We start from the raw sequence: 12,695 nt of genomic DNA on the forward strand, positions 1-12,695 counted from the left end.
TGATATCCATGCTCTTTACAAAGTCGGCTGTTCGCTTGTGATAGCATATATGAAGACATGGTTTATGTGTCCACCCAAACTTCGAATGGGGAGCGAACGCGATCGGGCAGCTTCAGCTGTGCGGGTCCCTGAGGCATGCTTCAGCTACGAAGGGTTGTGGGCTTCTCCCTTGAACATGCGCTCATGAGCGTAGTAGACGGACGTTGCGCCAGGATGGCAGCTGGGTGTATTTGAAGAGACAGGAGGAAGCTACCCGTGGACCCGTGGACCCGTGGACGCTGGTTTGAGGTTTGCCGATGACGTCATGGGCAAGCGCCGGCCTCATCCGGCACCCTTGGCCGCTTGAGGGCAGTCGCCACTACCGAACACGTCTTTTACACTCCTATTGCACCGTCCACATGTATTTGTATCGTTGCGACAGCCATATATGGCCTCAATTACTGGGATGCTATGATCGCGGCGCACCTGCAGGCCCACGTGGGAGACCACGTCGCAGCAACTCACGAAGCAAGTCATCATCGCATGTCTAGATGCACAAGACCGCGAAGGGCTTACTGTCTTTTCAGATACAGTACATGGAGGTTGCACAGTATTTGCCAACATTTGTCTGCTTGGTCATTTGGTGTTGTCGCTGCCAGGCTGCCACCAGACGCGTTCACAAAGTGGGAAGCGTATCTCCGCAACGACCCAATGTGTACGTTGTCACGATATCAGATCCAACAATCGCACAACACCTTCCAGTTGCTTCGTATCTCGCAAATCTCGGGTTATTTACCAACACGATCAGCATTCCCGGCATCGACGCATTCTTTAGACCCTACAGCACGTGCGGAGTAAGAAGACGATATAAGTCTGCGAGTCTTACAGCGCTTCAGATGTACCGCACCCGCTCTAACTCTACACAGCCTATTGGTGTAGATTTGCAGGTCGGCCCGAAGGCATGTACGATCAACTCTCGTGTCGCCGCCGATTGATGGTCTAAGTATGCCAGCATGTGGCACAGCTCAGTTAGCCAGCCAATCGATACCGTAGAGTTACGCGCGGGGTGCCCAGCCTTGCTCAAATATGGCACAACAAGTACAAATAGAGGTAAATCCGCATATTGGCCTTGCTAATGCCTGTATCAGGCTTTTCACATGACGACCCCGCAGGCGCTTGGTATGGAGTGACATCTAGCTACATCTTCCATTTTACGACGCCTTCCCACTACTCTCGACTTTCGCGTGCTACTAATTCTACGTATATCCTGCCCACGAACAAAACTACTCTCATTTCGGCTTGTTTCAGGAGATGACCCATACGATGGCACCCGGTGCTGGCTCTGGAGACAGCTCGTCAAGTGGCCTGTATTCTCCTGTGGAGTCCAAGACTGCCATTGGGTTCAACTCATACGCAGAATATTTGTCGAAATTGGAGCGATCACCTGTCGTCTCTGACCTATCCGACCGTGATGAGATGAGGCTGTGGTTAGCAAGCTTCGACGGGGAAGGTCATTGTATGGAGTGGAGTTACTGTAACCTCTCCAATCAAAACAGGTTCGACGTGCCCGAAGGCCTGCCCGCCAAGGACGGAAGCGGTTTGACACCCCACACATCAGCTCTTTCCTCCCATGATTTTCGGACATCCCTACAATCCCCGGCTGAGAATGTGGTCTACAGAGTAGTCATAGCGAATTGTGCATATCACGGGCCAGATTCTCGGATGGAAGACATTCTCGGTCTTGGACTAGACCTGGGACCTGCGATATTCGATTACACGAAGACGTGTTTGAAACAGGCCTTCTTCGCAAACGAAAACGATTTTCCTCGACCTTGGTACAAAGATTGTCCAGCTCTACAGATAGGCGAGAGCGTTTTGTGCATCCTTGAGGCTGTGCCGGAAGAAGCACGCAAAACTGGTATGGTCTATGGTCCAAGCCCATGCAATCTAATTAGCTGACCAGTACTGTAGCAATCCTGTTCTTGGGGTCCAGTGGAGGGACACATTTCTGGGAACCTGCAATTTCCACCGGCTCCGTTATGTACCCATCCCAAAGACCATCACAAATCCGGGAGGGACTCAGTGATGCTGTTGACCAGCCTGACTCGATTCACTATAATACCTGGCTTGTGCAGCGCTTTATTACATCCGGAGTAGGTATGAGTAACTATTTCGGTGCAGGCAATTTTCTCTACGTATGCCTAGCGGCGCTAACTGAGCTCCATCTATCTACTGCACCTTGCTATGTACCGCATATGGAACAGGAGGGCGATGACCCCAAGATGCCATTGAAGTATCGTGGGCAATACCTGGTTGACAAGAAAACAGCCGTGACCCAGATGCACAGTTCAAGTGATTTATGGATTGCATTGAGGGAGGAGGTGGACGAGCAACGAACTGCACTCCGCTGGATATCTCGCTTCTCCCGAAAACACTTCGATCACAAGAACCAGAATCTTCAAGCAGATTTCGATGATATCATGGAACGATTCACGCTTCGAGTACAGGATCTCGAACAATCCGAGTCACAGTTCAAAGATTATCTAGCGGTAGAAGGGGCAAGAAACAGTATTCTCATGGCAGAGATGAGCATTCGTGAGAGCAAAAGAGTCATGCTGTGTATGTCTAGCTCTGCAAGAGATCTGATAATCCCGCTGACGCCTTTAAGTGACTGCTTTGGCATTCGTATTCCTACCGTTCTCTCTTGCTTCGTCAGTATATGGAATGGTATAGCAACCCTATTGTTTGCGGCTACTGCACAGTTCGTTTTCTTACTAACAATCCCCATAGAATGTGCAAGAGATCAACAGCAGTGGTCATTCCATCAGAGCTTTCATAGTTACAGGAGTTGCAATGTGTGCATCTTCTGTAGCTGTGTGGGCCGCCGCTGCTGCATATCAATCTCGCTTAGCCCATGTACAACGCAAACGAGGCTCGCCTGAAATTTTCAATATGCCATGGTATGATACTTGGATTCTACGCAGCCCGTATGTTCCGTTGCGGTTGATGAGGTGGTTTCGGGATGTAGCTGTAGGGGGCTTCGATATATTACAAGGATTGTGGAAGTCCCAAGTAAGAAGGTCTAGGTTCTAGAGCCGCAGTAACTGTAGGCTGATAACGTGTATGCCTTTTGCCCGTGCTCTCACATTAGGAGCCACGAGACGTGAGTAGCATTTCTCTTAGACTGCTACTAGGCTGCCCGCCGCAGCGAGTGAGGAATTTGGGTTTCTCGAGTGGTAAATACCATATCAAATCTGGGCATGTGCGTGTGCATGTATATATATTGGTTAGAAATAGCAACCTGCTCTATATTGAGTTAGTGTACGCAATATGCCTGGGCATCAAGACAAAGCGAATGATGGATACATCGCGACACAAAGCAAGTTATCGCGCGTCACGAAATCGTCAATGATAAGCCGATGAAGACACTCACGGATCTTTCAAAACGAAGCCAGAAAACCGCCTGCCAACGCTCCAAGAGCTCTTCTCACAGCTCCGCCACGGAAAAAGACCAAGATGTCAGTCAGCCACGAAGGCGGAGTTCGGGCCATGTGCCTCCGTGGTGTATCCTCGTAGAGAGAATATGGCGCGCCAAGTATCCCTTGCCACGCTGTACATCGTCAACTGTAAGACTCGGGCTTACCTCGTGGAAGCGGTGAGGCTGTTCACATTGAGCGACGAACACGGCGGGCAGTGTTGTTATCAGTAAATCTCGTCCGCGCACTTGGCACTCCGCGACGTACCGGAATGAAGCGCTCAAAACGAACTTTTTTGATTAGATGGTCGGCGGTGGGCCAGTTTTGAATGATCTGCAAGCGGTTGTTTTGACGTGCATGGGCCACTCCAGACTCAGATTGGACTTGGCGGGCAAGCGCGACGGGGTGATGACATCATTAGCTCTGGCTGAAGCGCGCACCGAGGCACACATGTTCAAAACTCATGAGGCTGGTGAGAATGCGATATAGACATTCTGAATCAAGTCTCTGCAGTTTCTGAGACAGCGTGGCGATTAGTGAGGGAAATATGTGACGATATGCTCCACTTCCCCTGGGCAACCTGGCAGCTCCCGAGCTAAACCATGCGCTGGTACCCGCTTGGCGTCTACACAGCCTACCTCACCAACCACCTCGTCATCTCAACCGGCCAGGAAAACAGCGAGCCAGCACTGCCCTCCTCCCCCTCTCGATAACTAACCACTTTCGCCGGGTCCTCGCTGCGAAGACACAACCTCAAAGCATTTGCCAATTCTCCTAGCCTGTATTCCGCCAATCGCAGGGCGTGCATTCGGCAGCTACCTACCAGACCAGCGAGCTTGGCTTCGACAAGTCATATACTGCTAGCTTTCCCGCGCCGTGCGCATCTGACTCTTCTCCCGAACAGCAATGAGTGAGTAACAATGGCCCTTTTGATTCATTTTCCCGCACGCGGCAGTTAGCCGGCCTTGTCATAGTCGCTTCGCGCAGCCTTGGTATTTGGATCGACCCTACAACACCATCGTTGTTCGGCTTTCCTAACCAAACCTCCATCGCCGCCGACCGACCGACCGGGGCGCAGCACAGCACCATCATCAACCTTCATCGCGCACTCGGCCCACGAATTATATATCGCTAACCCGCGCCCTTGGCAGAAAACATAAAGCAGTCTTTCCACCGTCACGGTCGAGCACAGAGTTATCACCGTCACCAGCAGCAAGCCATGCCCCAGCCCGCCAACGGCCGGCTCCACGATGAGCACACCCCGCTCATCGGGCGCACCCAGAATTATGAAGACGAGTCGCGCGTCAAGACTATGCCCAAGCATGTCTTGCATTTGATCTATGCGACACTCGCCAGCAACTACGTCAACGTCTTCCTCGTCTTCGTGCCGCTCGGCATCATCGCCGGCGCATTGCACTGGAACCCTACCGTCGTCTTCGTCCTCAACTTCATCGCTATTATCCCTCTTGCTGCCCTCCTGAGTTTCGCGACTGAGGAGCTTTCCGCTAAGCTTGGCCAAACCCTTGGTGGTTTGATGAATGCGACATTTGGAAATGCCGTCGAACTCATCGTAAGCTTCCGCGCGCATCCATTGCGCTGCAACATTGGCTAACCGCAACAGGTCTCTATCGTTGCGCTCAAGCAGGGCGAAATCCGAATTGTCCAAGCCAGCATGCTGGGCAGTATTCTGTCCAACATTCTTCTTGTGAATCAAGCTACTCCATTACTCATATTTCAGCGCTGACTGTGACCAGGTGCTCGGATGCTGCTTCCTCGCCGCGGGCCTGACTCAACACGAGAGCCGATTCAACGAGACCGTCGCATCCACCATGTCATCGCTCATGGCCGTCGCATCCGCCTCGCTCATCATCCCCGCCACCCTCTACGCTGTCATGCACGGTGACAACAAGAAGGACAACCTCGAGACTGACAAGAACATCCTGGTCCTCTCCCACGGCACCGCCATCATCCTACTCATCCTCTACATCCTATACCTCTACTTCCAGCTATACTCCCACCACAGCCTCTTCGCTGATGTCGAGAACCAAGAGGGAGGCGGTGAGGAGGAGGAAGCCCAGATCTTGTCGCCCGTTGCTGCCGGTGTTGCCCTTGTCATCGTTACCGTCCTTGTCGCCATTTGCGCCGAGTTCCTCGTTGATAGTATCGACTCGATTGTGGAATCCGCACACATCAGCAAAACGTTCGTCGGTTTGGTCCTGATCCCGATTGTCGGAAACGCCGCCGAGCACGTCACCGCCGTCATCGTCGCATACAAGGGCAAGATGGACCTCGCTATCAACGTCGCTATCGGATCCTCCATGCAGATCGCTCTCTTCGTCACCCCCTTCCTTGTCATCCTCGGCTGGATCATGGGACAGCCCATGACTCTCCACTTCCAGGGCTTCGAGACAATGATCTTCTTCATCTCCGTCTTGATCGTCAATTACCTGATCCAGGACGGAAAGAGCAACTACCTCGAGGGCGCCATGTGCATTGGCATCTACGCCATAATCGCACTTGCGTTCTACATCTACCCCGACAACGCAGCCGGCGACATCACCGTCGACGTTGTCAAGCGCTTCTTCGCTGCCACCTAGACGGTTGAAACCTTCTAGCTGCAAATCGATTCGCGTTCGCTGAGCGGCGCGATGAAACCCATTTCCTTTGTACAATCTATGTTCTGCTCTAATATATCTTGGCACAAGACTACAGAACGGAAGGGCCTCTTTGTTTTCCTATTTGCTACTGCATTTCCTTGGTTCCTTAGTCTCCTTGTACGAGTATCTGTGGGGCGGTGCAGCTGTTCTTGGCGTTTTATCTACTTGTGGCAGTGCATCGGAACGATCGGCTGCCGAAAAGTGGAGTGTGGCTTGACGATCGAATGTGGTCTGAGCTTGGCAGGGACCTCATGTTGGTAAGGTGGAGGGAAGTGAAGGATTTGTATATGTAGGATTGAATGAACTGTCAAAAAATATTCATATGTTCTTCTCGTTGTGGATACTCACATGCTCAGGACAAGCTATTCAAACAACACCCCAACCCTCCTACCCGATCACCAACCCCATCTCACCACCCCTCACCGACCCGCTTTAGCAAACTCCCCCCAAGCCGCCGCCCAAACAAGATACCACGTCCTACTCGCCCCACCATCAATCCACCTCTCATCCCAAAACCCATCAATCCCATCTCTGAAGAAGCTATAACTCGCCCTCGGATCAATCAAAGCAAGATTCGCATACAAAATCCCGCGCCACCCTCCTTCTACATTCGCCCGCCCTTCCGTGAAGAACGTATCCCATTCCTCTCTTACAAACCCCCGGGGCCGGATCAGCGAGGTGCACGGCGAAATGGGCACGATGTGGATGCCGTGGATGAGGGAGGTTTCGAGACCGAAGTACGCTGGAGAGTGTTAGTACGAGTGGGTTAGACGGGAAGGCGGATGGGGGTTCTTGATGTGTATGTATGTGTATGTGTGGGTGTGGGTGTGATGATGGGCCTTACAGCAACAGCAAAAGGTACTATGACGGGCATACGTACTCGCGTGATCGATTTTATTCTCAAACAGGATGCCTGCGACTTTGTTCTGCGTGTAGCGGTTTGGGTGGTTTGTGTTGTTGGAGCGGATGTACATGTAGGAATTGAAGCAGCGGGCTTGGATGGCGAGTTGGAGGTTTCCTGTTACCTATTGTCAGTCCACTCTTCACATCTCAACCCAACCCGTAGTCAATCTGGCAGATGGTAAGATGATAGGAGGAGATGCATACCCCTCTTCTCCATATTCGCATCCCCACTAACCCTCCCCCACATCTTAACCGCATAGCAAGAAAACGCATCTTCCCCCGTACTCTCCATATCCTTCCCATCCGCACTCTCAAACAAGCCCTTCGCCCAACTATGTCCATGCCACCAGTCAAACGCGCGTTGAAAAGGATAGTCCCGGCCGTTGTAATCACTCTCCGCATAGTCCTTCACCAGCATATTCGTCCACGCCCTGTTATCCCCTTGGCTCAACCACTCGGGATCCAAATACCCAATCACAGCGGCCGTGTAGACAAAGTATGCGTAGTGGAAGTGATGGTCGTTGTAATACGTATTCCCGAAATCGGTATTCGGATCCGTGAAGCCAGCGGCGGAGACGACGCCTTTCCAGCTGTCGTCGTAGTAAAGCGGATTACGCTGTTGGTTTTCAACATAGCGCGCGAATTCTTGTTTTAGCTTGTCTAGGCCAGCGTTGGCGATGGCTTCGTGGTTCAACACGTCTTTGATGACCCAGACGATGGTTGCGAATTTCGAGAGCGCTTTGCCGGCGAAGTACATGGAGTCTTGTGGTATGCGTTCGGTCATTGCGCGGCGGAGGTCGCGTTCTGCGACGGCGGCGATGAAGGCGAGGACTTCGGGGGGATAACGCACTTTGGCGTTTGCGCTCATGGTGGGGTTCCAGGGGCCGAAGTGCATGGTTAGCGGGATGGCGGGTTCGATGAAGGTCAGCTTTTCGGCCCAGATGGCTGTTGCTATGCCTTTGGTTGTGGTGCGGAGGCGCAGGTTGGTTATTTGGTTTCGCATCTCGGGGTCGAGCGATTGGATGTGGTGCGGTAGGGCGAACATGAGCAGTGGTGAGTGGCCGATCTTTATGTAGCGGAATGTGTAGATGCCTTTGCCGTCTGGTACTACGGCGGTGAGTCTGGCTTCGCATACGAAGGCTCCGCAGGCTCGGTCGTACATGGCTTCTCCTTCTGCGCCGAGTGGGTTCTTTGCCACTTGGATGGTGCCTTTGAAGGCTGGCGGGCCGACGAGTGTGTTTGCATTGATTCTGGCGAACTTCGTGGCGTCGTAGTCGAGGCTCGCTACTGGATTGATGTACATGGCCCAACACGCTCCGTCCTTGTCTTTCAGACGATACTTGACTGTACGGCCCATGATGATCGGTCCCACCACGTCTACGAAGCCGCGACCGCCAGTCTGTATCATGGGCGTTGCATCTCGATAGCCAGCTGTGACGAAGCTCATGCCTTGAACGACAGGGAAGATAATTTTAGGTTCTTTAGGCGTTGAATGCGCGTTGAGGTTGATGTTGACGGAGAAAGGGAGATGAGTGTCTGTGGTAAGGGTTGTCCGAGCATCGAGTTCGACGGCACTGAGAACAAGGTGCTGTTTGTGTAGCGGATTGATGTAGCCCTTCGCAGGATGCCCTGGCTCGAAGACCAAATCCTTCTCCTCAATATGGCTCACGCACATGCCCCATGTTTGTACCGTCCCCACATCCGATGCCGACTTGCCCCACCATATCGAGTAGGGATGTGTCCAAATAGGCTGGTTCTGCTGACCCAGAAATGCATTGGCGTAGAATTTGTTCGTGTGCAGAGTCGTCTTGTCGTCATCCTCCACCCCCGTTCTAGGGACTGGGTGATGCCGGCCGATCGGTATCTGCGGAAGAATGCTGTCTTGTTGTATAGGCGTGAAGATGTTATCGGGAGGTATCTCGTCTGGAACAGTCGAGCCGTTGTAGCCTAGCGAGGTCTTGATGCCTTTACGTGTCTCGCGCAATGTTCCGAACCAACTATCCTTCTTGCTGGATTTCGAAGACTTCGAAACCGGTCGGGGATCGCCGACGCGGGATTGCGATGGTCCCATCGACGCTATCGTAGGGTCTGGAAAGGGAGCTACTTGAGCCGAATGCTCGATGGGAATTGCGTGTCAGTCTTCTCCGTGTATGCTCGTAGGCGTGATAGTGATCGTATATCGATACAGTTGATAGACAAGTAGGTGGGTAGCGGTGATATCGGTTTAGGTTGTAGGATGCGGTCTGCAGACTGCGAATGATCCATTGCCTGGTGTTACTGTCGCGATGGGCGCAGTAAGGGTTGGGAAGTGACGCCTGGCCAGTTTGCTCAATACCACGAGGTTTGCGCATTTGCGCGGTCAAACGGTCGCACCACAGCGGCATCCCGAAGGCATGCACGATGTATCAATGAGTAAAAAGAAGAAAGATAAGGGGAAAATGACGTGCAGTGGCGGATCGTAACATGTGACTCTGTAAGGAAAGGTGGAAGGGGGAGGAAGTCACAGTGTAAGTGGAAGGAGGAGCTTTTCCACGTGGCTTGCAGAAGTGACTGCCAGCACATGACAGATAAGTAAGATTGAAGAACTGATACGCTTCCATTGCAAGGCAAGCGAACCTTTGCCTAATACCGTCCGCCTATACCAGCGGTTTCCGCAGTGGCGCAATAACGCCCTGTTTAACAATAACCCTCGGTCTCGTAACGTCTTGATGCGTCTTCTTAGTGACCCACTCCTTGCCCTTGGGCACGCGCAAACTCCTCTCATACTGTTCCCTGTTCTCGAATGGGAACGGCAGCTGGCTAGCCATGTACTTGACGTTAGGCTTCTGCCTCTTCTCATTGATAATGACCTTGTCCATTTTCCTGTCCTTTCGCCTGTCGGCATCGATGCCGGGCTTCTTGGTGACTGTTTTGGCGCCGAGATTACGCTTCTTTTCGGCCTTGGACATGCCGTCGCCGGTCCAGGAGCCCCATCCGGGGAGGATAGAAACTTCTTCGGTTGCTTCTTCGTCTGCGATGGTGGCTTTCTTTTCGGCGTCGAAGTCGGCTTCGACGTCATCACCGGCGAAGCCCTTCGCTGTGAGAGCTTGGTTGCGCATGACAACGTCAAGATCGATACCTTCGTCTTCGATGCTTTGCTCGTCCATGTCCTCGTCTTGGCCACCAATGACAGTCGCCCAACCATCGTCATCGGCCGTGGTGACGCGTTGCTTCAAGAAATCGTCGACCTTGGTCTCTTGAGGTTTGGCCGCTTGCTTCGACTTCTTTTGAGGCTTGACTTTGGGCGTAGGCTTAGAAGCGCCGGCCTTAGCTTGCGTAGCGGTGGTCGTGCTACTTGTAGCTTGGAAGAGCTCAGGCTCTGTTGTGGCCTTCTTCTCCTTCTTGGCCTTGGTCAAGAAAGGGTTGGACTCTCCGCTGCCGTTCTCTACAGGCGCGACAGCCTTGCGCTCTTTGCGGGCACCATTCGAGAGACCGCTCAAGCCGTTCTTTTTGGCGGGCTTTCTAGCTGATGCTGCGTCAGCAACAGACCCTTCGCCTTCCGCAGTCGGGTTGTTTTCGTTCTCTGCGTCGGAACCTTCGTGCTCCTCGAACTCGCTGCGGTTGATCTGTATAGCCGGAGCTGACACGTCCGCATTGGGACCGTATCTTCTCCGTCCTGCCTTGGTAGCATTCTCATCGATTTCGGCGTTGTCACTGTCTTCACCTGCAAGCTCGCGTCTTAGAGCTTCAACAGCTTCGTCGTTCTGTGCGCGTTTCGCAGCCTCGGACTTCTGCATAAAGGCCATCTGACCCAGCTTAGACTCCTTAGTCGAGAAGGGGTTCGACTTGAGCTTGCCGAGAGATTGTTGTAGTGCGTCGTTGTCCGATTGATCGTCGTCATCGTCGCTCTCTTCCTCCTCGCTTGGCACATCAGATGCTTCCTCATCGTCATCGCGCACGGTCTTGCCCTCAACACGACGACGAAGCTCCTCGTTCCGTCTGGCCATCTCAGTTACACCGTCGAGCGCATCCTGGTCCCAGTTCGCTCTTCCGGTAGCCTTGATGCCCTTGGCCCACTTGCTCTCGCGATGCTTAGCACCCATGCGTTCCTCTGCTCTCCGGCGATCGTTATATTCGCGCTCTTCCTCGGACAGATCAACGCCATCGGCCTTGAGTTGCTCACGTTCCTTCTCCAGCAGCTTTTCGCGCTCCCTGCGGTGCACTCGCCGATAAGACTTACTCTTGATCTTCTTGATGCGCTTGGCGCGAACCTCTTCGCGGAACAATAGCTCTCGTTGCATTCGCAGTTCAGCGCGTCGCCTAAGGACCTCCTCGACTGGCAGTTTGTTCGTTTGGAGCTCTTCCCACTTCTGTATCTTCTCCTCGTCTTCCTTGCCATTTGATAGCCCGCTCTGCTGGAGGATGGACTGAATCGTGCTTTCGAGATCGTTTGTAGGTGCAGCGATCGTAGTGGGTAGGAGGGTCTTCTCTCCCATGTCGCCTCCGGTGGGGTTTTGTAGAGGGAACATCAAATGTTCCGCGCGGCGGTTTTGCTTGATCGTGTCGGTCCACCTCTCAAGAGTTTCATTCGCTTTGGCGTTAGCTGCAGCGCGATCGAGCTTGTCTTGTTGTCGCTTCGGTAAAGGTGCATCTAGTTTCCTAGCAATGTCATTTCGTTTTGAGGATTTGTCGTCCTGCAGCAGCTTAAGCGCCTTCTTTTTCTCCGCGTCGGCGACCTTAGGCTTGAAGCTGAGGAGGTCGACTTTGCGGGAGACACCAAACTCGTCTGGCGCAGCCGACTCATGGACATCCACTCTCCTGCCCTTGGGTTTGTCGTCTTCCCGCGAGGCCAACGAAGAGATCAAGTTCTGCAATTGCGCCTGGCGATCATCCTCATCTTCTTCGTCGGATGAGAGGTCGGATGCGCCATCCGCTGCGGGGTCCTCGCCTTCACTTGGTTCCGAGTCGCTGTCGTCGAATGCGGAGACCTTCTTCTTCTTCTCTTTTTCCCTTCGCTCCTCAGCCTCATCCTCCTCGTATTGATCCAACGCAGTAGCTAGATCGATAGCATCTTCGCCAAGATCGTCTTCGTCTTCTTCCTCTCCATCTGCACTATCGCCCTCGTCGAGATCGATGTCGCCATCTTCGTCCATCATGTCTTGCTCTCGTTTCGACTTCTTTGCCTTTCCCTTGTGGTTCTTGGAACTGCCTCTGAACGTGTAGCCTTCGAAGCGTTCCTCGTCGCTCTCGCCGAACGCCTCGTCCGAGTCGATGCTCTCGTCATCGTCGTCGTCTTCCACGTGACCCATCTGCCAGGTGTTGCCCTCGGAGTCGCTTCCTTCGTCGTAGCTCTCGTCGCCAGACTTCTTCTTGCGCCTTTTGGGCCCGTCGTCCTCGTCCTCATCTTCGTCGTCCTCTTCGTCGTCATCGCGCGCGCGCTTGCGGTTGAAGGCGGGGTCGAATTCGCCTAAGCGGTTCTTGCGCACTTTCGCATCGTCTGGATTCTCGTACTGGGCGATGGAGAAGGCGTCGAGGGCGCGCTTCTGCGCTTTCTTGGGGTTTCGCGATTTCGCATTGCCTTTGCTTGAAGCGCCACCGCTTTGAATCGAGCTGCGTGCTACTCGGGGCGGCATTTCGGCGTTGTAGTTGAGAAGCAAGGCGGCGGAGCGACCTGCAGAACTTCTGGGTTTGCACTTTTTTG

The 12,695-nt window shown here is 53.2% G+C and overlaps 3 protein-coding genes across 3 annotated transcripts; 1 reads left to right on the plus strand and 2 right to left on the minus strand.

Annotated features, from left to right (window-relative positions):
* Nucleotides 1-4,674: 4,674 nt before the first annotated feature.
* Nucleotides 4,675-6,052, plus strand: J4E84_006320 (uncharacterized protein; the record flags this gene model as incomplete). The annotated part of the gene is made up of 3 exons (XM_049388911.1): nt 4,675-5,025; nt 5,077-5,160; nt 5,210-6,052. 3 exons carry the CDS (start codon nt 4,675-4,677, stop codon nt 6,050-6,052), a joined length of 1,278 nt encoding a protein of 425 aa, XP_049243185.1.
* A 940-nt stretch (nt 6,053-6,992) lies between these two features.
* On the minus strand, nt 6,993-9,086 carry J4E84_006321 (uncharacterized protein; the record flags this gene model as incomplete). The annotated part of the gene is made up of 2 exons (XM_049388912.1): nt 6,993-7,130; nt 7,220-9,086. Coding segments are annotated over 2 exons (2,005 nt in total), but the record flags the coding sequence as incomplete, so codon positions are not given.
* Nucleotides 9,087-9,651: 565 nt separating this feature from the next.
* Nucleotides 9,652-12,627, minus strand: J4E84_006322 (uncharacterized protein; the record flags this gene model as incomplete). The annotated part of the gene is made up of 1 exon (XM_049388913.1): nt 9,652-12,627. One exon carries the CDS (start codon nt 12,625-12,627, stop codon nt 9,652-9,654), a length of 2,976 nt encoding a protein of 991 aa, XP_049243187.1.
* Nucleotides 12,628-12,695: the final 68 nt, after the last annotated feature.

This window comes from Alternaria hordeiaustralica (assembly GCF_023758085.1).
Source record: "Alternaria hordeiaustralica strain BMP 2776 chromosome Unknown scaffold_12, whole genome shotgun sequence".
Taxonomy (NCBI): domain Eukaryota; kingdom Fungi; phylum Ascomycota; class Dothideomycetes; order Pleosporales; family Pleosporaceae; genus Alternaria; species Alternaria hordeiaustralica.